The 25,082-nt window shown below is 42.1% G+C and overlaps 1 protein-coding gene and 1 pseudogene across 1 annotated transcript; one reads left to right on the top strand and one right to left on the bottom strand.

Annotated features, from left to right (window-relative positions):
* Positions 1 to 16,320: 16,320 nt before the first annotated feature.
* LOC116245555 (proteasome subunit beta type-7-B-like) lies at positions 16,321 to 19,147 on the top strand. The gene is given in 4 exon segments (XM_031617038.1): positions 16,321 to 16,532; positions 16,624 to 16,674; positions 18,468 to 18,860; positions 18,898 to 19,147. Coding segments are annotated over 4 exon segments (906 nt in total).
* Positions 19,148 to 22,989: 3,842 nt separating this feature from the next.
* LOC116245557 (ras-related protein RAB1BV-like) lies at positions 22,990 to 23,505 on the bottom strand (annotated as a pseudogene).
* Between the last annotated feature and the right edge of the window lie 1,577 nt (positions 23,506 to 25,082).

Raw genomic sequence — 25,082 nt, 5'->3', positions numbered from 1 at the left:
TTTTTATTATTTCCCATCCTTCCGCACCCACGCATGCTTCATATCAACAGTCAATACAATATCAAATACTGTCAGATTATCTTCGCCTCTCTGAGAAGGTAATTTTGGATGTGTTTCTACCACTAATGTAATGGAGTTTTGGTGTGATTTAATATCTACCATTCCGGATGGGTGCTAATTGAACATATTTATTAGAAGTGTTAACTGTTTATTTTTGCGTTTTGACTTGTCTAAATCAAGGAAGAAGTACAATGAGGAAATAGAAGTAGTAAGGATTGTCCTTCTTGTCTTCTTGTTTTAGGTGAACCGTCAGATGGAATTATTTAATAGGGATTAACTTGTTTTCTTTGTTTATGAACTATAGCGAATTGTTGACTAGCCATCCCTCCTGATTCTCCTTGCCTCCATCTTCCCTCATGTCGATTGGCTTGAAATTTTCCTTTGATATTTTGTTCTAAATGCTATCGCATTTGTTGTATTGCAATTTATACTCCTTCTATACTGACATGTTCAGCATCTCCTTTAGAGTCTCGCACTTGGGTGGCAACTAGCCATTGTAGTCTATACTATCGAGTATCTCTCTGGAATCTTAGATGTGCTGGATTTATTAAAATTGCGAAAGGCCTTCATGAGAAGCGTGGCTTCCAATGGAGCACTTGACGAACGTGTGAGAGTGGGAAGCTGATGAGACGTAGCTTCTATTGACGACCATATCTTCGACCTAGCCTTGGACTTGTTCAGGTGAATAAGCTTAGACCACATGGATTGCATTTTTGGCATCGATTAATTTCTCATTTTGAATTCTTAACGATTAGATTTCTTCCTATAATCGCTGCACCACAAAGTAGGACTCCTCCAAGGCCTTTTGCTGTCTCTCCAGGTCAACTTACACCTTCTTCAGATACTAATTCGACTATTTTTCCAGCTGGTCGATGATGGAATCTCTTTCCTCTATTTTTAGGTGCAGTTATCTGATATCTTCCTCTTTAATTACGATCTATTTATGAGTCCTTTCGATTTTATCACTCATCTCCTGCATCATGATCTAGATTAGCTTCGCATTACATGCCATTATTTCTTTTCCTCTTCGTAGTTTTTATTTACGGAGGTAAGATCTTGCTGGATGCCTTCGAAGTGTTGTTGGTATTCGGAGACATAGTGAGGAAAGGTATCGATGAAGCGACTAACGCTGTGAAGGAAATCTTCATGCACTTCTTCAATTTTGCTTATATATGTTCGACAGATCTCGGCCTCAGCTAAATGCTATTATCCATACGCATGCACTCGGCCATGAGCTAGAGAATCTCATCGCATTTCTATCTGAGACTGACGTCGATAAACTTGAGAGAAATTGATTTTTTAAGTTAGCTAAAACTTTATGTGAATCGTTCTAACATTTAAAATAATAACGTCTATTTTATCAATAGCCACTAAAAAGAAGCATCCATGTAAGAAGGAACATATTGGCTATAGGAAATATTTTTTGTATGAATAACATCGTTGATGGAAATCTTGATTTATGATTAAAATACTTTTTTGATAATATTGTCGTTATGAGCTTCGAATAAAAGTAGATCCACAAGCTTAGCAGGCAGGTACAATGGTTGCTAGATAGTTATGCGCAAAGGAAGACGAGCACAAGAGAGAGAAGAGCATTATGATACAAAAAATCGAGCTTCTTCAATCCTAGATAATGGACTACCAGGAGAAAGACCTAAAGAATAGGCAATTAAACTAGTCAATCATGATGAGCTACAAGCAGAATGAATCTTTTAGGTAACAGTACACCCAGAAGGAGCTGAACAGCATCACCCATCGTCATCAAGAATAGATAAAAAACCTAAAAAGACGTCACAATGAAGAGAAGAAACGCCTTTAGGAGGAAATTAATGACCTCAAATGCGAAAATGACAAATTGAAATTGGATATTTAGAGATTGCAGCTTGAAAATTAGAAAGAAATTGCATCCGTCAAGAACATGTATGAGGAGAAATTGAAAGAAAAAGATAATGATATGAACAATATCTTTCAGCATAAGTTTGAACTCATCAATGAACGACTAAGACAGTCAGAGGAAATGAATGCTTTCTTCAAAAACCAACTCTAGCCAAGGAAGGATAAAAGCTGCTCAAATATTGATAGAAATTATCTCAACATAGAAGATAACGAATAAAGGTTGGGATACTTTGAAAAGGAAAAAAGAAGGCCATCGGTTTCAACAAAAAGAAATGCCGAAAATTACCAAGTTTTGAGGAAAAACTAAGAAACCATATCCTCGATCAATCTCAGAATCAATCGAGCTTTAGTCCAGTTAAATCCAAGCAATATCAACTTGAACGACAAGCTAAAAAAGATCAGATAAAAGATATACCAGCAATGATTTTCCATATGAGTAAAGTTATTGATAGTGATGAGAAGTAGATAGTAATCAGCTAATCAACTGGTCTATAATGTAACATGTCCGAGCTTGTTCAATCTTTTTCCATAGATTTCGTCGATCTTCACTGTGCAACTGCGGTTCTGCCTGTTTCTTTTAGATTGGAAGTACTTTCGGAAAGGCGCAATCAGTTCATATTTGCTATGGTTTTTGTTATGGATTACTTGCTAGCATTCGTTAATCTCGATTGCATTCTTTCTTGCTGATTTCTTCTTATTGCTAAAATATTTCTTTGCTTATTTGTTTTCGGTTGTTCCTGGTCTTTACCTGGAAAGGGTCAAATTGAAATTTTTGCACGTGGCAAGTAGATTATTGTTCAAAGGTTTATTTCTCAGTATTTTTAACTTTGCATGCAGGTTTACGTCTGTATTTTTGAGGTCGTTCTAAAAGCACAGGCTTCCATTTTTGCTCAAAGTTGGCGTATGATTTGGAAATTTTTCATTATCGAAGTCACTTTGCTCCAGATACTGTATTTATCTTTTCAGCAATTAGAAATTGGACCCCTTTCCTACCTCCATCTCGATATTCTACTTATCACTGAAAAGAGGCCCCTTCTTGAAAAAGCTTAGGCAAGTCTGGCCTAGAATTTCCCCCTGTTGTATTTTAAAAAATTTCGAATTGAATCTTTTCCTCGTGAGTTCATTCTTCTTGGTCAATGATTTGTATATGGTGGAATTCATGGCGTGGTTAACGTTGTGATTTTTTTATTGAAGGGGCAGGGATTCTGCCCAGCCGTGGTCGGTCTCGGCGTTCTAGTAGTTGATCATCCGCTGGCTATGGATGTAGCTGGTCGGATTAAGCATGTGTAATTAATTTTATGAATAAAGTATTATTGACCAAACAAGCGAAAAATGCTTGCTAGCCATTCTATAGTCAAATTCGACCAAGTTGATAGAAAAGTATAAATAAATCCATTATAGCTGGTGATTGATATAAATAGATTGATAATGGTTCAATCAGAAGTTATATTATGGCTCGTATTTTTTCTCTCTTTGCTTCTTGTGCTCTAAATATATGGGAAATTACTCAAATGGAAGGATGAAGATTATAGGTCGGAATCTTCGCGGTCGTATCGGTAAAAATCGTAATATATCTACTCATCTCTTCGGATCCTTCTTGATGGGCGTTTCACATTCTTTTTGTCTGATACTTTCTTCTCTTTTTTCTTTTTTATCTTTTGCTGGTTTTCTTATTTTTGCCTTTCCTTCTTGGATTAAAGCTCCAATTTCTAAGCCTATATTTCCCGATCAATGTCCTGATACTCAAAGAAGTTATTGATGTAGCTAATCTTTTCGCGGAAGAGGGATTTTTAATTTTCCAAATGTTTCAGTTTCACTTTTTCCCTTTGGATTATCATCACGATCAGCTCTTCTTGGTGTCGCAATGATTGCCCTATTTCGTCTGCAGAATAGCCTTTCATAATTTACTTTTTGATTACACTCTCATAGACTTTGTCCTATATTTCTGTCCCACTCAAACTGGAAAAGTCATCATCGCAATCTTCATCGTTGGCAACAGGCTATTTCACCCTCATATCATTCACCATCTACATTTCAGTCTTTATGTTCTCCTGGTATCCTCCAATGTGGAGGTAAAGCTAGACATATTTTTTCATTATTTTTTATCTTAGACAACTGTTACAGTGACAACTGCTGAGACACGCTGGACACCATCCCTTATCATTAAAAATCCTGCCATTGAATTGATACTTGATGCAGTATAAGCAGTAAAACTTCTAGCATCCGATAATGTAAGGAGGCATATTTTTTCTTCGAAAGTTTTTCTCAGTATAGAGAGAATCATCGGAACAGTCAGAATCCTATTACTTTATCTGTTTTGCTCTTTTTCTGCACTGCTTGAGAAAATCCTTGTGGCAGAGAATCCTACAATTGTGGCATAATTTAAATTATTCCTGATAAAACATTTTATGGTCATTTTTACTGAAATTTTTAATCTTATTCACCTTAAGGCGAATGCTTTTCATTACCTATTCGTTATTGTTGGTTTATTTGTTATAGGGAAAATCTTTCTGGCTCAATTTTAGGAAAGTGTAAACGTTATGAGAGATATAGGAATAGGTAGATTTCATAGGTGTGAGATACGAGGTTAAAGTTGATTATTCTCTGATCTAATTTAGCTTTAAGAAGTCACTTTACGTGATGGTTGCTTCTTTGACTCCGATCCCATGTTAAAAGGTGACGCAGAAGAGCAATTAATTTGTCTTTTTCGTTTAATCTTTTTGGATATCATGCACCTTTTATATTGCATCTGCTATCAGCTTCATTTTTAGCTTTTTTATCATTTTTAGAAGCTGATCTTACATATACTCAATATCTACCAATTTTTGTAATTTTATCTCGTTTTGTTATATTACATTATCGATCCTCTTTGGCTTTCCAAAGCATTGATTGATATCACTGGAATCCCCAAAGCAGATACACTTGACTCCTGTAGTGAGTTCTATCTTTATGTTTCTCTGTATCTTCTTGATGATGTCTCTATTGTGGAAATTCAATTCTCTAAGTTCAGTCAATTTTTCAATCATTTCCTTATTGATTTGAATGACATAGCTGTAGTTAGCTCTTTCCTACTCATCGAAATCACTATCGCTGATTTGGTTGGTGAGGTAATCTATTTACAACTATATTTAGATTATCTTCAAGTCTATCTCTTCTTGGTATATCATATCGTCGAAATCGAAACTGTACTATTCTGATAGAAAGTCTGCCTCTTGAACCGATGATACGTTTTAACTGTGATGGACTTCCTCCACTGAATCGCATTGCAAACTTTTCGCATAGCTTTCTGATGATCCATCGATGATGGAACGATCATTTTGTGTATAGCTATCCTATTCATGTATCTTCTCAGCTATTTATCGATAGAGTTAGTCAATTTTATCGAGAGCGTTTTATCTTTGCTCGTAGCTCAAACCATAGCTGTGCAAGGTGTCAATAATGAAGCAGAGCATAATACTGTTTCTAGTGTCCAGAACGTTCTTCTCGTTGCTTTCATTTGTCAGTTCCTCAAGATAGTCATCACTAAAGATGGCTCTGACATCGTCATAGAACTTATTATCCTCTAAAAATTGCTTGAAATCTACATAAATTCACATATACCGTATATTTCTCCATTTAAGGTGAAATTCAGCCTTCTGAGGACGAACTCCAGCCTCACGTTTTAATTGAACTCGATATCTTTGAAATAGACTAAGGCGAGGTCATCAATGTAGGATTTGAACATTTCGCATTGGTAGTAGATTTAAATCGGTTGGAGTTTGTTCTCGATGGAGATGTAAGAGCTTGGTTAGGGACTGTGTACTTATTGAAGAAGCGATCGACGATTTCATACTTTTGCCGACTTCTGTGCAATTTGATGAGTTCATTGAGGTTGACGCTCTTCGACATGTATTGGCTGGACTCATAGACGGGAAGCGGATGGATGAACTAGTTGGGGCTTTCCTCGCACTACTAACTCATGAAATATTATGGATGCAGAAAGTGAGGTCATTATTTGGAGCCAATTATAGGTATATCTTATTTATTTTTATATAAAATCCCCAAATTAACAATACTCCATTAATGCAGATCCATTCTATAAATGTTATGCTTTATGACTACCATAGGCACTGGGAAAATTGATAAACCAATGTCAAAGATCCTGGATTTCGTACTTTTTTGTCTCGTTACTGTCGTGGTTATCTTTGTAGGAGTGACTATGGCTGAAATGAGAGAAAATGACAAAGAATCTTCAAAGAGGATAGCATAGTTGAAAACGTGGCTATAAGAAGTCAATTATACTCTCAATCACATCAAAACCAGTCATCAAAAGTTGATCAACGAAATAAGTGAATTGCATTCTATTTAACTCTCCAAGCATGAAAAAAATATGAACATTCTCCTTAAGTACAGTACTCTCATTCGGCTAAATTTAAGCTAGTACAATCACAACAGGGAAAAATATTTCTAGAATGATGGATAGAACACATGGAAAAAGTTCAAAAGCAGTCACAGGATAGTCTCTCATCATAAATCAATCGAACATACCAACTCACTATGGAAGCATTTCCAAATTACCATCTTAGAAACATCGGATAGCGATTTTTCCATTGGATTTTTCACTTAAAACAAAAGAATTTATCAGCATTGCGGATACTGTGAGGGTGATGAGATGTTTTATATTTATGGAAAAGACTCCAGAATCTACTACGATAAAGGCACCTATAGGCATGCTTCCAAGCAGATCCCCTTTAACCATCTATCCAAAGGAGATGTAGTAACTGTATTTGTCAATAAATACGAAATGAGTTGGTATGTTAATAATACGTATGCTGGGTCAATCGCTTACAGCAATTAAAGGCTTTACCCTTTCATCCTCATGAGCACCCACGGGGACACCTTTAAGGTGCGCACCTGATTTATCATCTGTATTTATTTGCATTATTTATGAAATTTCACTTTGATTGATTGGTTCATAACATAAGCTTAACTATTATTTTAAATGAAAGAATACAGACAAACAAGATAAGAAACCTAGGAGCATAACGAAACACCCACCAAATTGGTCAAGAGTGACCGTGCTCTTTCGCACAGGAAATAAAAAGAGGATAGTAATGAGCAACTCTAAAACATCACTGAACGCATTGATCGACTCTAGTTCAAAGTACAATCATAAAAAGGAGACTAAGTGAAGATGGTGCTTACTTTCCTATTCATGCTACTGATAGGATACGTTTTCATGACTTTCCAGAAGATGGAGGAGATGAATTCTTTTGGCAGAGAGATACAATAATTGCAGCGTAAATAGCTGTAATGGAAAAAATAGATTGCATATCTCGAAAAAGTGATCACTTCCATGCGTGAAGAACTCGATAGCATGCACAGATACACCGATAAATTGGCAAACTAAATCGTTGACATCCATATTAATGAACTCTCAAGGCCAGAGAAGAGCTTTAACACTCTTCTCAAGTACAGTAATCCCCTTTCACTTACTCTGGGAAACCTAGACCAACCAAAAACCCCCAAATCTTTCGCTCACAATTACAAGTATATCAATAAGAACATAAAGCAGATAAAAAAGATATCCCATTAGTAAGTGATGGCCTACGATGAGAAGCCGATTGAAGAGTAATAGATTTGGTATTTCCAAGTAAAGATGCAAGAATCATCGTAGTTGAACATGATATCGATTGGAGTCTTCACATAAGACAAAGATGTGAATTGTGGTTTTTGCTAAGCAGATAAGATGTATTATATCTTTGGCAACAACGGGCACATCTACCATGGATAAATCCTCACCTATTACAAATAATCAGAGAAGTCAAGATTTCAAAGCTTGAAAAAAGGAGATATAGTTACCGTCTTCATCGACAATGGCCAAAAAGAGATCATTTGGTACGTCAATAGCAAATTAGCAGGCTCGGTATACTTAGAATAAAAGGCCAAGGATGAAAGACTGTATCCATTTGTGCTCATGACCTCCCGTGGAGACTAAATTGAAATACTAACATGATCTCGGTATTTATTCTAAGATTTACACATTCCGAATAGCATTTGATCTAATTTTTTATACAGCTTTACTCTAGGGCTTCCCGTTCCCCGTCTGATAGTTTTTATCAGAATGAAGTCCAAGGCCCAAAGTCACCAATTTCCGGAATACATGTCGGAATACTATAAGTAAAAGGACGCCAACGAGGATACCCTATAGATAATAAGTGAGGACACCAATGACTCAGTCTTCCACCGTAAAGTGTTTTCGATTTGCGACATAATCGGCAACTTTGAAAACGGCTTCATCCTTATCCACTTCTAAGGGTACCTCTATCTGGTCGACCAGCATGCCGCATCAGAAAAATCCCTATTCCTGCAGTACATGATCAATCCCACCAAGAAATACAGCTCAAAGGTGGATTACAAATGCTACTTGCCCAATTATTACCGCCAAACTCTTCAAGAAAAAATGGAAGAAATCAACAGCCAGGGATGGAAATTCGTAGAGGTTAGCAAGAAGGCAGAAGAGACCATTCTAAAGATCACCGAGGCTCCTCTGGTATATGGAAAGGAGTTAAAGGAGGAAGATTTTATTTTCTTCGTTGATAAGCTGTACAATGAGAAGGAAAACGATGAGAATTCCTATTCCAACAACGAGCGAAACTACATGGCCAGTTTTGCCTGTCATAATGCTATCAAAGTGGGGGATAGATTGCGGTTATTCGAGATGCGTGGACTTTTGGATAGTCTGTACAAAATGGATGCTCCGTTTAATTGCCCCCACGGAAGGCCAGTAATTGTCTCTTTGGGTAAAATTACGGACCGCAGGCCTACGATTCCTTACAAAAAAGAGTATAATATATGATTGTTCATGTCCGTCTCATCTATTTTCACATTGTTTTATGCTGTATAAATCGCATGAATAAGTATAACATTTCTCGTATATATCAAAAATGATGCGTTAATCTTCCATTCCGATCTCTATCCTTTAAAAAGCATTCTGGTCATGTTTCGCAATTATTTGGTCAAAATTATTCAGAATTGAATTTGCGAAATAAAGGGTTTTTCGATTTAAGAGTAGTTTTATTCAGCAAGTAGATAAATAATAATTCGATATAATCGACGAAAATTAATAGATTTTACTTCCATGGAACCCAAACTATACAAAAAGTCAAGAATAGCATTCATCAGCAACACCAAATTAGCCCTACTCAAAATCCCCGTTCAATCCAATGAACATTCCTCATATTCGTTTGTACTATCCCTCGCAGAATTTTTGAACACCCTCAAAGGCCTCACCCCTCCCGGATTCATCCCCCTCCTCAAGAAGAAGTCATCCTCATACGCCAAACAGCCCTCAGTTGAGCCTTACTTTTAGCCTTGGTGCGACTACCTTTTCAATCTCGTCTGCAAGGGAAGGATTGTTAAAAACGGTGATGAACTCATCCTGATCGGAAATCTCGAAGAGTAACTCTTCAAGACTCTCGAAACGACCAATGTCTTTGAAATAAAGACGAGCTCTCTAAGTCCATAAAAAAAAGAGGCGTTTATGGAAGCAGTGAACTTACTGAAAGATGACAAGGAATCATCCCATCCCTAAATGAGCAACAAAATCGCCATCATCAACTTCAGCACATCAACGCTGAACCAGGACAAGCTCAAGCCAAAGATTAACATCTAGGGACTCCTAACTGGAATCTTCTATAACCCTGGAGACTCATGGCGTTCGTTTAGGATCCTCAAAAACGACATCCCAAAGGCCGAAGAGCTTGCCCAGTTCAACACGGTCATCCTCTCTGGTAGCTCCTACTCTGTCAACGGAATGGCTCCTCAAATGGAGTATTTTAGGGATATCCTCCTGGAGGCGTTAAAGCTGAACAAGACCCTGAAGGTCCTTGGGATTTGCTTCGGACATCAGTTCATTGCTAACTCCAAGAACATCGAAGTAGTGACAAAAACTCTGAACAAGGGGCTAGAGAACATCAATTTTTAATTTGGGGACCATTCCGATACTGAATACATGAAAGATTTCTTCAAAAGCTAGCTCCGTTACCTCAGATTGTACAAGTACCACAATGACCACGTCACCTCTTCTCCTGAGCACTTCACCAAGTTCGGAGAAAGCTCCAAGTGCAGCGTTGAGTCACTGATTTCCAAGGACAAAAGGATCTTAAGTTTCCAGTTTCACCCGGAATACACTGAAGAGTACATTCAAAACTTCGAAGAAAGACTGACCACTTACTTTAAACCCGAATATCACAGCATGAGACAGAAAAAACGGGATGATTTCCATCACAAGAGCATATAGATCATGCGTAAGACCATGAGAAACTTCCTCAACTGGAATCTCGAGCTTGATATTTGAATTTTATTACTATCATTCATCCCATTCACTCTCTTCTTGCCTTCGGGAAAGACCTTGATTGGTTGGCGCGCTTGAAATCATAAATAACGCACAATATCCGATCCGTAGAAATGCGTTGAATATCAACCGGTCTCCATTATTTTATAAATAGTGATGAATCCTAGCGCCAACGACCAAGAACATACCGTAGAGAGTGGCCAATTTCCAACTGATCAACCGCTTGTTATCCCTACTTTTATTTATCGGCTCAATAATTACAACACTCTATAAAAATTCTATCATAACGAAACCAATGGACAATAATTTGACACCATCAATGAAGATTCCCTCACCTTGCATGAAAAAAATCAGCATAGAAATGCATCGATCGAGGCAGCTAATGATCAAATCACTAAAGGAAACAACCAAAGCAACTAACAGTTAAAGATCAAGGATTAGAGCCAATAAGAGAGGAATGATGGGGAAGGATAGTGCAAAGAGAGTGAAAAATCACAGAATATGAGTCTTTTGAAGTCAAACGTCCATGAAAAGATAGCTGCAAAGGTATTTTTTTTCTTCACTTAGAAAGACAAGTCCCAGCTAAGGTAGCCGAAATGCATATCGATCAAATAGAGGGGAGATTCAAGACCTTTTTTAAATTAAAATTATATGGTATAGACTATCAAATAACCTAAAAAAATCTCAGATATGGCTGAATAATCCCAAGAATGGTCCAATAGAGATCTTTACCAACGCAGCTACGACCAGGAAAGGAGCAACGGGTTCGAAAGATCCAATTATCGGTAGAGAAACCCAAGGATAAAGAGACAGGAGATAAGGAGTCGCTTCCAGATGTGCAGAAATGCTGAGGAAAATGAGAGAAAAATGGAAGAATTGCATGCAAGGCTGTTCGGTAAGGAATTCTAGGAGCTATTGAGAAACAAGTAATTCGAAGACTATTGGAACGCTTAATCAGCCAAATTTAAGACCATCATAAAGGAGGAACGAGCTCAGACGAGACTGAGATAGCAGCAAAGAGTAAGTGCTGTCTCGAGTGAAGGCCGCCTAAAGTAATAGGAGGCAAGAGCAGACCATTCCCACCAGCAAGGATCAAGCCTCGTTCACCATCAAGTCGACGAGTATTAGCGTCCCAAATTCGAGCTGAACATCCCAAACCCACCTCTAAGCGACAACTAGCCATTGGATACCGATGACAACTTATAGGATCCCTACTTCATGACGAATACCTCATTTGATTGTTTTCCCCAACATCATATTCCCTCTCCATCCCAGTCCCCATCTATCAACTCGATCCTTACCATGTTCTTAGTGTCTTGATGATTGATGAAGGTGGGTATAGGTTATATAAAATTAAGATATTTGGAATTGAAATGGAAGGAAGCAGTAAGGCTACCGATCCGATGTTCATCAAAAAGGACATTTTCATAAAAACTCGCAAGGAGGACATTCGACTCTACTATGAGTTCAATCCTAAGGTACTATCCCCGTTAGCAAGATCCTCGGGAGAGGTGCCTACGGAGTCGTCTACAAGGCCAGACTCAAATAGCCGCCCCACACCAACAGAGTCGTCAAGCTCATCACCAAGAAGATGGTCAAGAACCCAGAATCCCTCCAAAACGAAATATAGATCCTCAAGAAGCTGGACCACCCCATGATCGTACGTCTCTACGAGACCTTTGAAGACGACAAGAACATATACTTGGTCCAAGAGTATTCCTTTTGTGTTGCAGTTACTGCGAGGGCGGAGAATTGTTCGAGCGGCTTGAGCAGCACGGCAACTTCGACGAGAAGGACGCTCGCGAGCTTTTCACGCAGATAATCAAATGCATCCGCTATCTCCACTCGCAGAGGATCGCACACCGCGACCTCAAGCCTGAAAACTTCCTCATGAGCTCCAAAAAAACCCTAGAGATGAAAATCATCGACTTCGGACTCTCCTACGAGTGGAAGAACCAGATGCGTACTTAGCTGATCGCTGAGAAGAAGAACAAGCTTATCGGGACTTCCTACTACATCGCTCCTGAGGTTCTGCAGCTTGATTACGATGAGCGGTGTGACATTTGGTCGGCAGGAGTTATCCTCTACATCCTCGTGACGGCTGCTCCTCCCTTCGACGGCGAAAACGATAAGCAAATTATGGAGAATGTGAAGACCATGAAATACTCCTTTAACAGTAAGCCAATCTTAACGAAGTTCCTGAAGCAAAGCACCTAAGCGAAGAGGTAAAGGATTTAATATCTAAAATCCTTGTGCCAGCCGACAAGCGAATCACTGTCGATCAGATCTTGGCCCATCCTTGGATGACCAAGCAGCTTCCCAGCACAAGTCTCCAGCTGGATTTCAAAAAGCTCAAGAACTTCTCTAATTTCTCGAAAGTAGCAATGGTCTTATTAAGCTCAAAGCCTTGGCGACCACCTACATCGCTACTCAGCTTCCCGAGAAGGACATCCACCATTTGGGGCAACTATTCTAGCAAATCGACACCAACTCTGACGGATACCTCACCATCTAAGAGCTCCAGGCTGCTCTGGACAAGCAGCACGAGAACACTAACTATGTTTAGCTGAAGAGCATCATCGACCACATCGATACTGACAAAAACGGAAAGATCAACTATAACTAATTCCTTGCCTGTTGTCTCGAGACTTCATACATCCAAAACGAAGAATACGTTTCCTACATCTTCCGCGGGCTTGACGCGGACCACTCTGGCAAGATTTCCAAGGCGTAGATCAAGAAGATCTACGAGTAGGCGGGGATAAAGAGTCTAAACAACGCTGATCTGGACCAGATAGTGTAGAGTTGCGACAAGGACCACGACGGCGAGATCGATTATAACTAGTTTTTGTGGGCGTTGGGGATTAAGAAATGATCCTTTTCATAGAATACGACTATTGATGTTATGGGGCTGAACTTTCATCCTCCGCTTATAAAATGAATCTTTAATATCACTTTTAGCTTGTGTTTCTAAGATTGGTCCTCAAGCGCAACGTCCTCTCCGAAAGCAACCTCAGGATCACCCTCCTAGAGACCAGCAAAGAATTGGAACCCTCATCCAATACCTTCCAAACAGAAGAAATTAAGATCAAAAAAAATCAAAAAATTGTCGATTTGGAATCCATGAAGACTTTCAATTTCAATGCCAGCAAGGATCACGGAGCCAATAAGTTCATCATCAAATACGAGATCAAGGGAAATAGCGAGGAACGGGTTAGGAGCATACCAGTCAATGCATAAAAAATGATTCAGTAGTTTGAAAAAAACAAAAAGGCAGTCTTTTAGGAATCCTTCGGAGGAGAAAACGCAGAAATTTCATATAAATTTTACATAACGAAGAAGGAACCGGATTTCGAAGTCTTCAATCTTTTGGTGACTCCCGAAACCAAAGAGGGAGGAGAGGAGGCAGGCAACGAGACGAAGAGGTCCAACAGCATCAGCAGAGGCAAGAGGCCGCCCAATCTGAATATCAACAAACGCAGTCCCAGTCCAAGCCCTCCTCCCAGCCAAGGATAATCAGCGGATCAGCCTCAGAAAATCACAATGAAGCATCTGGCCAGCAACAACCACGGTTCGCTGCTCACGATGAGTCCACTTAGTCCCTAGCCTAACAAAATGCCCTTCCTCACCCTCAACAACGTGGAGAGCCACGATGAAAACTCATCGGTTTCAGGCACGCACAAGAAGATATCGAGCTTGCCTCTATCCGAAATATAGAAGGTGAATGAACTGATGGCCACCCACCACCGTCCTCACGTTGAAGTGCATCACGGTTACTACATCAGCTACAAGCTCAAAATTGTGATTGTTATGCTCGTCATCGGCATAGCTTTTCTCATCGTTGACACCTTCAGTGACAGGAAAATTAAAAGTCCCCCCACCGTCAATCACGACCCCCACGCCAGTCACCACTAATAGGCCCATGAGAATCCCCATCCCAAAAAAAACAAAAAACAGCATCCAAAAACTGCAAAATCTGACAATCCACCATCAAAGGCAAAGGCTAATAAGAAGCCGATAGTAAAGGTTCCAAGATAATAAAAAAAACAATGATATTATTATGCGGATGTATGTTTGATCAACAAGGGTAACATTCTGGCTTTTTATATTATTTAAATTAACAATGATCCACTGTTTCTTCCTGATCAGTCGTCACGGTCGTTCTCGTTTGACGAAGTGGTACTCTTCGAACCTGAGCCAATCATAGAAGCAGCGAATTTTGAAGGAAGTAACTGTGCGTTAAGCTAGGTGAACCAACTAGTAATCACCCGGAACCCCAAGATGTGCAATTTCCTGGACTACAAATAGTACAAGATCGTCTACAAACGCTACGCCAGTCTGTACTTCATCACCATCGTCGATAAGGACGAAAACGAACTCATCGTCCTCGAACTCATGCAAAGCTTCGTGGAGATACTCGATAAATATTTCGGAAATGTTTGCGAACTTGACCTCATCTTCAACTTCCACAAGGTAACCATACCAATATCCAAGACCTATTTCATTCTGGACGAGATCCTCATCGCCGGCTACATCAGTGAGTCCAACAAATCTCTCATATATAAAGAACTGCAGATTCAAAAGGATCTCTTCGACGAAAAGGAGGATAAGAATAGCAAGACCAAATGATTGTTTATCCAAATGTGCCCTAGAGTCTCCCTTTATCCATTCCCAAAAAAGACAGGAAAATTAAATGAGCAGGGACGTCGTGGAGAGGTGAAGGGGGGTGGGAAGCGGATATAGTCAGGAGTATGTTTATTGTAAGTTAATAATAAAAAAATATAACTTCAATGCAGACAAACATTCCAAAGGAGGTTCCCTTCCTGCCGGGTCACGTCTTCCACGATCCCTATAAGCAGAACTACCACAAGACGCAGCAGTTCAATTTCGTGGACGGATCGCAGCAGTAGAAGCGGCAATTCAATAAATAAGTAATCGACGAAAACCTGATCGATGAGATGACCAAAAGCCTCAACAATACCACCTTCCAGAAGAAGAGGAACGCGCCCGAAAACGACTACATACCCAGGATACAACCCCCCTGGCTCAAGTACGACCGAAAAGTTCTACGCTTCTACGCATACTTCCAGGAACATGTCGTGGAAAGTAGACTCGAAAATTATAGGATTAGACCAGTCCTCATCTACTACTACCTCTCCGACGAAACCATCTTCGTCACTGAACCCAAAGTGGAAAACTCGGGCATCCCCCAGGGCGTCTTCATCAAGAGGCAGAAGATCCCCAAGGTCATCGGCTAGCTGGCCGACCACTACACTTGGTAGAACCTCAACATCGCCATCAACATCAACTTCTTCGAGAGGATCTTCCGCATCTACGATTGCGACCCCTTCACCAAGGAGTTCTACAGCTACATGGAAGTCCCACTCAACGAACCCGAAACGCTGCCCAATGACCTCTTCAACACATTCACCCGCACCAAGGACGCCAAGATCAACCCGCCCGACACCAAGGAGTACAAGGAGTACATCGAAGTCAAGCTGGGAGGAGGCCACCCCAACGACGGACTCAAGAAGTATCTTGACAACGACAGGAAAGTCCTTTCCTTCAAGATCCTTTGGAACGATTCCACTCTCGAGGGCGGCTTCAACTACTTCACGCTCAACTACTTCCTGGCCGACGACACTGTGGAGGTGAAGGAGATCAGGTTCCAAAACTCAGGCAGGGACCCCTTCCCCCTCCTGCTCAGCAAGCAGAAACTGCCCAAGAAGGCCATCAACACCGTCTACCCCGGCATGAGCTTGAAGAAGGAGGAATTCTACTCTCCGCAGGACTTCGCCATCGGAGAGCACGTCAACGTCTTCGGTCGGGACTGCGTGATCTACGACGCCGACGACTTCACCAAGGCCTACTACAGGTACAAGCTGGGCATCGAGCTGGTCCCCATCAAGGTCGAGGAGGGGCAGAAACTAGCCATCTAGCACCAGATCCCTCCCTTCAACGGTTACGGCACGCCCGAGGACTCTCTCGGCAGCGTCTTCAGTCTGCAGCCGAAGCCTCCCAAGAAGGACATGACCAAGCTGTTCACCAACGACCAGTACGTGCTGCGTTTCGAGGCCAGGCTGATCTCGCAGAACAAGGACGAGCACAACCGCAAGTTCATCGTTTCCTTCTACTGCGGCGACGACACCGTGCAGGTCTACCAGAGCGCCGACAAGAATTCAGGCATCTGGGGCGGCAAGTTCCTCGAGAGGAAGAAGCACAACCACAAGACCGAGGGCAGGTACCTCGTCGATACTGACTTCCAAATGGAGGCATCGTGCAGCTGAGTGTCTACAACTTCCAGCTCTGAAGGCTGACGATTTACTCTGCAGTACATGCGAGAGCGTCCTGACAAGTTCCCAGACGTTAATCTCTAGGCCACGGTGAGTAAGGTGAAGGCTCTTTCGAAGAGCTTCAAGACCTACGATGAGTTTTGGTGTGGTTCGTCAAGAGTAATTTCCTGGTTACATAGACATCGACCCTTCTAACCGAAAGTACTTGGAATACGACTAGTTCAGTCGTAACATATCTCGTCACGTGAAGTTGAGCAATCCCTAGCTTTACTGTCTGTACAAGGCGGGTATTGAGAAGTAGGTGCTGGACATGAAGAGGCTTTTCAAGGTGATTGGCGGTGGTTGATGATTTCCCCGATTATTATACTCACCCTTCCATCTTTTAACAACTACTAGATTATTTTATCGTTATAAACGAAGATTAATGAACTGCTCCGAGTGCGCGAGGATGGAGAAAAGGATCAGGGTCCTACAGTCCGATTTCGAATTCGAGATTCGCAAGCTCTCCGAGGATCAATCCACCGAAAAGGCTCTCTTCTAGATCAACCTCCAAAAGGACATCCGCAAGTGGCAGGAAAAGTACTCCAAGGAACGCATCGACCACGAGTAGAACGGCAAGAAATGGCTGCAAAAAATAGACTCAGTCACCTCGGAATGCCAAAAGAGAACCACTGAATTATAGGAGAAATGCCAACAGGCCATCTCCGCACTTACAGAACGCACGGAGAAGCAAATCCAATAGGCCAAACTCTAATCCGAAAATAAATTGAACAATACCACCAGGAAATTGATATAGAAACACCAGCAGGAAATAACATATAAAGACAATCACTACCAGCAGATCATCGAATCCCTCAAGCATGAGCACTCACTATAGCTGGACACTCTGAGGAGAAGCTTCGCCGACAAGGAGGCCAAGATCAAGAACGAATACGAGTCCTGCATTCTGGGTCTGAGGAGCTAGAGAAACGCCGACTAGAGGAACAACTTGAAGCTGCAGGAGGAGTTCAGGATCGAGAAGACCAAGCTCATCAGCGAGATCTACGAGCTCAAGTACAAGATCACAACCTCTGAGGACAAGATCAGGGAAATGAAGAAAACCATCAAAGAAAAAGAAGATTGCATAGCCCAAAAAGAACAATCCATCCTATAGGCGAAATCCCACCACGAGCAAACCCTCAATTAATTGAAAAACAGGCATGAGAGGGAATTGCTGGACCAGTAGATGCGCATGGAGGAGAAGATCAAAGAGTTCTACGAGAACTAACTCAAAATCACCGAAAAATATGAACAATCCATCACCAGTATAAATCTAGTTATTTAGAAATCTAGTAGGCCAGGCAAGTTAAATGGAGATCTACAGGAACAATATGAATTAGATCAAGAACTGCGTGGAGAACGACCAAGCAGACTGGAGGACCTCTAGAGATCCTGCTACTCAAGGAGAAACTGATAAAGAAGGAAAACAATACTAGGTATTGTAGCGTGAGCTTAAGGACTACCAGTTGTAGCTGGAGAACAAGGAGGACACCTACAACAAGATCTTCATTCCGACCATAAACTCCACCCACCTTCCCAGCGACAACGTCATCAAGCGCAAATAGTGAAGATGAAGCGTCCTGCGGGCAGGAGCGTGACGACTGTCCGCTAGATCCTCAACAACGTGAACATAAACTCCAACAACCTGCCGATGCTGAACAACCTGGACAAGAAGGTTTTGCTTCCTCCCAAAAGCACCAAGATCCTCTGAATTTGTATGCAACTATACCCATATATCTTATATTTAAATTATTTTTAAATCATGAGCCACCTTCAAAACTACTCCGACCAGCTCGGAGGCTTCGATTTTACCCTCACCCAGAGGTAGACCCAATTCCACTCAGAAACAAACTCCTGGAGGAAAAAAAAGCCATCAAGTCCCTCTCCTACAAAAAGACAGGCACCACCATCGTGGGTGTGAAGTTCGCGGAAGGAGTGGTGCTGGCTGCCGATACCAGAGCGACTGGCGGCTCCATCGTCGTCGAAAAGAACTGCGAGAAGATTCACTATATCGCTCCCAACATATACGCATGCGGCGCCGGCACAGCTGCAGACACCCAATTCGTCAACCTCTTCATGTCCTCCAACCTCGAACTGCAGCGTCTCAACTCCGGCAGACAGACCAGAGTCAGCTCCTACATCACCTCCACTGCGAGTCTTTTGTACCGCTACCAGGGCCACCTGGGCGCCTACCTCATCGTCGGCGGTTACGACGTGCTGGGAGCGCATTTGGTGATGCTCAGCGCATAGGGAAAGTAAGATGGTCCGATTTAGTTACTCCTACCTGCCCTTCGCGACGATGGGAAGCGGTTCTTTGCACGCGATGACTATTTTCGAATCGAAGTACAAGGACGACATGACTCGCGAGTAGGCGGTTAACCTCTGCATTGAGGCCATCTCAGCCGGTATCTACCACGATTTGGGATCGGGATCGCACGTGGACTACTGCGTCATCACCAAGGACAAGTCGGAAATGTTCAGAAATGCCGTCACCAACGATAAGTTGCATGATATCAGTGTGTGATCTGTGGATTCCTAATTATACCGTACAAGAGCGTAAGATGGGCATAACTCTTTGAATGCATTAATAGATGAATGGCATGATGGATTGAGGGATTGCTGATGGATGTATGATAAGGTGATAGGTGATAGGTGATATGGTGATAGGGCTTCGTTGAATTGGAGATGGATAGAAACTATCAATATAAAATGCGGATGGGTCAGCTGATGAGCGGATTTGGACTGTAATAGTAATACTTCAGCTATTTCTTGAGTATCTCTGCTCCCTTCTTGAGTTCTTACTCCCACTTGGACTTTTCCTCCTCCCTCAATTTCTTCATTAATTTTTGCTGGGTGATGAACCTGTCTCTTTCAGCTCTCGCCAGCTCAGTGTCGATCACTCTCTCTTCTCGCTTGGTCTACGTGTAGGCCCTGATTTTCCTCGATAATTCTAGATCTTCCTCGAGTTCCTCCTCGTGCAGCTGCAGCAAGTCGTTCTTCATCATGGTCTTGCTGGTCTAGTTGCTCACCTTCTTGCTGAATCAGAACTCTCCTTGCTCTCCTTTAGCTTTTCTTCAGCAGCTTAAGAGGTCTCTTGAAGTATTCCCGATCAGAGTATTCAGAAGAGTTTGGCTCTGTTTCTAGTCTTAGGTTATTCACCCTCATTTCCGCATCAAGAGAGTCTTCGAAGTTGGAGCTATGGTGCTTGAATGGATCGTAATACTAGCTGGTGGAATCGAGGGCCAATTTTTCACCTGGATGGAGTGTTTGAGTCTAGATTTATTTCGAGGGGAGAGTTCCACTAATTTTCTTCGGTTCTGATCCTCTTGTGGGCGTTATTGGTCTTGTATCTGGCGGGATCAAGTTGGACCTTCTTATTGTTGAGGATTACAGTGTGCAGCTACTCTTGATTTGCTATTGTTTTCTTCACTTCCTTTTCCTCGGGGGATTATCTTGTCTTTTTCGGCTCAATTGATTGCAGAGCTTCCTTTATCTTCAGCACATTTTCGTCGATTTCTCGAGAGATCCTATTTCTCCGTGATATGCGTGATTCTCTATCTCTAGGAACTCCAAATACCAACTCATTTATGTTGCCTATTTCCTAAGCTCTATCGAATCGTTGAGGAAATTTTGAACTTTTGCGTTTTTTTCACTCTTCTATTGCATTCTGTTCATCTTGTCAGAGTTCTCAAGCGTTACCTTTATGTTGTCGAGTGAAGTTTCTTAGAAGAAAACCGATGAGTTTTTAGAATATTTCCTGATGAATTTATGCCCGAGCAAATCTTTAACGCTCGACCGTTGCGTCGGAATGACTGCTAAGCATGCCTCTAGAAAGCTATTCACTATTTGCTTAGTTTTTGGGCAGTGGCGGTAGGGCTCCATTCGATATAATTTTAAAGGTTTTTTAAAAATTATCCGCTAGGTCTGTCCAGGGTATCCTACCGGTCAAAATCTCCACGACGATGCATCCAACGCTCCAGACGTCTGACCTATCGATGATTTCTATGTTCTTGATGACTTCTGGAGCCATGTAAGGCAAGCTGTCTCCTCTGTAGTAATCAATTTAGCTTTTTATATAACCTTTCCCCTTACTTTCCGTCAATCTCTCATCGTAAATCTCGGCAATTCCGAAGTCGCTCAGCTTGAGTTCGTTTTTGGGCATCACGAGGACGTTGCTGGTCTTGAGATCCTTGTGCAGGACGCCGGCGTTGTGGAGGTATTCCAATCCTAGCAGGAGGTTTTCTGCAAAATTGGAGGCAATTTCTTCAGGCTGGGGTCCATTTTTTTGTATGTACTTCTTGAGGGTGCCTTCCTTGGAGAGTTCCATGATGATGGAAACTTCCTTTTCGTTGAAATCGATCTGGTAATAGGATGCAATTTTATCGTTTCTGAGCTTCTTGAGTCGGTTGATGAGTTCTGCCGACCCGGTGACTACTTTCTGCAGGTTGGTATTGGGCCTGAACTGGTCGATCACCTTGTTTGCGTATTATTTTTTGTCCAGTTCATAGAAAGACTTGTAGACTCGACCGTGGTGGCCCACTCCGATCAGTTCTCGCCGGTCGTAGCGGTCGTTTGATGGCAGGGAGACTGCCTTGACGTCCTCCTAAGAGACTCCGCATCCCATTTGCTCCTCCCTTTTAGTTATAAAGTTTATAATCCATCAAATATTATATAAGCCAAGCCAATAAAATTCCCCCTCTGGGCCCTCACCACCCCTATTACTTAGTTTTAATCTCATTTTGCAGCAAAGAAGCACAATAAATAAAATTGCTTTTTCAACCTATAGTAAAAAAAGGAAATAATTCCCCACTAACTTCTCGACGTTTTCTTAGTGGAGCGAAATCTCGGAGGGTTTTGGGTGTTTATTAACCAAACAAAGCAAAATATGATTCAATTTTCTAAAATTATATTCCTAAATTCGAACGATCATGATTACCAACGAACAAAATCTAGAAATGATCCTGAGAACGCATTAGAAGAGCCTTAGCTATGCATTTACTCTCGTTTCATAGGGAGAGCCACTCACTGCCAAGGCCATTCTCGACCAGACACTCAAAAATCTCACTCTGTTAAAAATGGAAGGTAGCACTTCATGCCTAAATGCAGCAAAAGAGGCCCTCCTCAATAGGATTGCCTAGATGCAGCATTAAATCTCGACCACTATCAAAAAGAGAGCAGAAAGACGCAAATCCGTTGATGCAAGCGCATTCGGTTTGGGCAATAAACCTACCGAAACAGTTCCATATGATCCCTTACCCTCACTCCTTATATGATCAACCATTATACATTAATTTTGACGAATATTTCTGAATCTGTCTATCAAAGCTCTGTCCTTTTGGGATGCTCCTTCAAAAGATCCGATCCTTTCGGCACAAATGCGTTGATCGAGGGATCCAGGTCGTAGATGTCTTCAGTGGCGATGAGGTCGACATTACCGTCGTGATATTGTGCGATTTTGTTGACGAACCTGGGCTCAACGACCACCACATATTTTCCGTTGAGGTTGGAGTTGAGGATGCCTGCTCTGAAAGCGAAGTCGTGAGCTGGCTGCGTGATGAAAATGGCATTCTTGGACTCAGGAAGGGCGATGGCTTCGTATCTGGGTTTTCTGCCAATTTGAAATATTTGTCCTCTGCGTAGTTCAAAACGCTCTAAATCGAATAAGCTTTACTCTGAACTTGAACACACCGGGATAGGAGTAAAGTTGGTCTGGATTAAAGCCGAAAGCGAGGGGTATTTTGCAGATTTGACTCTGGCTCCATTGGGAGTGGTGGCAAGTTCAGGGATCAGTTTATTGAGCACGTCGATGTACTGTTCACTTCCAACGGTGAGGGTGGGTTCGAAGATGATGCCCTTGATGTTATTCTTCTTGATTTCGGCATCCAGCTCGTCGGAGGTCCTCGCCTGAGAGAGAATCACGTTGGCGCTGATTCCGGCGGCTCCGAGCTTGACGATGTACGACTCAGCTTGCTGTCCTGAGGGCAGTCTCACCAAAAAGTTGTCGTCTGCGTTGAATTATATCTACTCTTCTGGAAGGAAAGAGAGGCAAGGCCCTTTGCGAAGGCCTGTGTCTGGTAGCTGACCTCTTCGAAGTCCCAGGTGATGTTTTGCGTTTCAAACCTGACGGCATTTCTGGACTTATTGATAAGGAATTGCGCATTGAGTGTTCCGAATCTGCTGATGCTCCTGAGCAGCGTATTCATCGATATTTAATAACCACAACAAATTATAATCCAATCCTGATGCGCAACCTCACACCAGATATAAATCAGCAGCACTCGTCCTTCTTCTCCTTATCGCTACTGTGCTTGTGCAGTTGGACCCAGTGTAGGACAAAACCCCCACCTTCTCCTCCTGGTCCATCCGCTACTTGATTTCCTCAGCCATGAAATAGAATAATTATTCGATATTCGTGCCCGCCTTTGCACTCGTCTCGAAGAATTTAATGCCCAGCTCTCCGGCCAGTCTTTCCCCCTACGAGTGAGAGACCTGCCTATCCTCGATATCTGATTTGTTGCCGACTAGCACCTTGGTGACATTATCGGAAGCATGCATTTTAATCTGCTTCACCCAGTTCTAGATATCCTCGAAACTTTATCGCTCGTTTATCGCATAGGTCAGTACGATCCCCATGGCGCCTCTGTAGTAGGTCTGCGTGATGGTCTTGAACTTCTCCTGGCCGGCAGTGTCCCAGATCTGTAGTCGAATTTTGTCTTTTCCGACGGTGATGGTTTTGATCTTGAAGTCGATGCCGATGGTGGTGAGGTGGGAGGTCATGAAGTTATTCTCGCAGAACTTCAGGAGCATGTTGGTCTTCCCCACGCCGCTGTTGCCGATCACCAAAAGTTTTATGAGGTAATCGTAGTTTTGGTTCTTCTGCATCACTCCGTTCAAATTATAATTTAGAATATAACTTCATTGACTTGTATACGACCCAACGGCTCAAATACTTGTCAGGCATTAGATTTTATCATCCATGTGCCGATACTAAGTTTAAAGACTATTATACTGCAAGATGTGGTGCGTTCATTAGATAGATGTACAATTTTTGTCAATATCAAAGAGCCTCTTCCTCTGCAACTGGCTGTGCCTATTCCTGTGCAGTCTCAACTGCTGGCTCTTCTTTCTCCTTCTCAGCATGCTCGACGTGCTCAACGTGTTCTCCATTCTCCTGAGGAGCTTCCTCTACTTTGAGTTCCTGCTTGGTCTCGTCAGTAAGTTCCTGCTACTTAGTCTCTTCCTTATGCTCTTATTTCACCTCTTCCTTATGCTCCTATTTCGTCTCCTCCTTAGGAGATTCCACTTTGGGGTCTGTTGGCTTTTTCTTATTGTCAGTAGCCGGAGTCTTGCCTCCTTTTTTGTTACCGGCAGGGACTGGAGCCGGCGTCACTGGCTTTTTTATCTCTGCTGGTTTTGTCTTAGTGATTGGTGGAGTTTTGGGATTGTGGGCGGATGGCTGTTTTCCATTTTCAACTTTTTCGTGGCTTGTGTGTTCTTTCTTCTCCTCGTGATGCTCTCCCCTTCCTTCTTTTCCTCGTGGTGCTCGATGGATTTATTGGTAGTTTTTTTATCAGCAACGACGCTCTTATTGTTGAGGTTGGTTGCGCTGGATCGGTTGCCTGTGCCTGTGGTTGGCTTGCCCTTCACGTCCTTATTGGTGGGATTGGGTTCTAGATTATGAAAAGCGGTACCTTTGGCGATATTGGGGGAGGAGATGTTTTTATTGGTGATAACTGGTGTCTTCGTGCCCGGGTGCTTTGGGTTTTCCGGCTTAGGCTCTTCGCCTTCTGCCTTAGGCTCTTCCTTTTTCGGTGCTGGTTTCTTATCAGTTTTGGAATCGGGCTTTATGTCGTGATTTTAGACAGATTTTTTCTTCCTCCCTTGACTGTTTGCGGGCGTTCAACGGGTTCAGCGGGTGGTTTGGGGGCTTGATGTATGGAGATATACCTGGTTTGTGGGCGGTCTTGGGTTGGTTTGCCGTGTGAAGCGAGGCGATTTCCTGTTTGACTTTTTAGTTTTCGGCCTAAAGGGCGGTGATTCTGTCTAAAAGGGGCTGGATTGCCGCCTGTATTTTTTAATCTACGCTTAGTTACATAGGTTTATTTATTAAAATTAAATTCAAATGCAAAATATCTTTGCATATGTTGAAAAATATTAGGATTTATTCTTCGAGGACTGAAACCCACACCATCGACACTGGCAGGATAATTATTAAATAACCTTTAGATTCAGCATATGGGGGTGCAATCAATGCTCATCATCATTTCATCATGTTCCTGCGTGATAGTTTGGGCCTGCCTGGAGCCTTCTTCCTGCCGATCTTGGGCTGCACCCATCGCTAGTTCACCTGATCTAGCAGGCTGCCGTTGTTCATCATCACCACCTTGATCTCGTGGCAGCAGGGCATGCCGCACTTCACGGAGTAGAGACAGTTGCACTTCCAGATACACTTCTCGAAA

Source organism: Nymphaea colorata, unplaced genomic scaffold (genome assembly GCF_008831285.2).
Source record: "Nymphaea colorata isolate Beijing-Zhang1983 unplaced genomic scaffold, ASM883128v2 scaffold0738, whole genome shotgun sequence".
NCBI lineage: Eukaryota > Viridiplantae > Streptophyta > Magnoliopsida > Nymphaeales > Nymphaeaceae > Nymphaea > Nymphaea colorata.
This window is presented reverse-complemented; position numbering and strand designations above follow the sequence as displayed.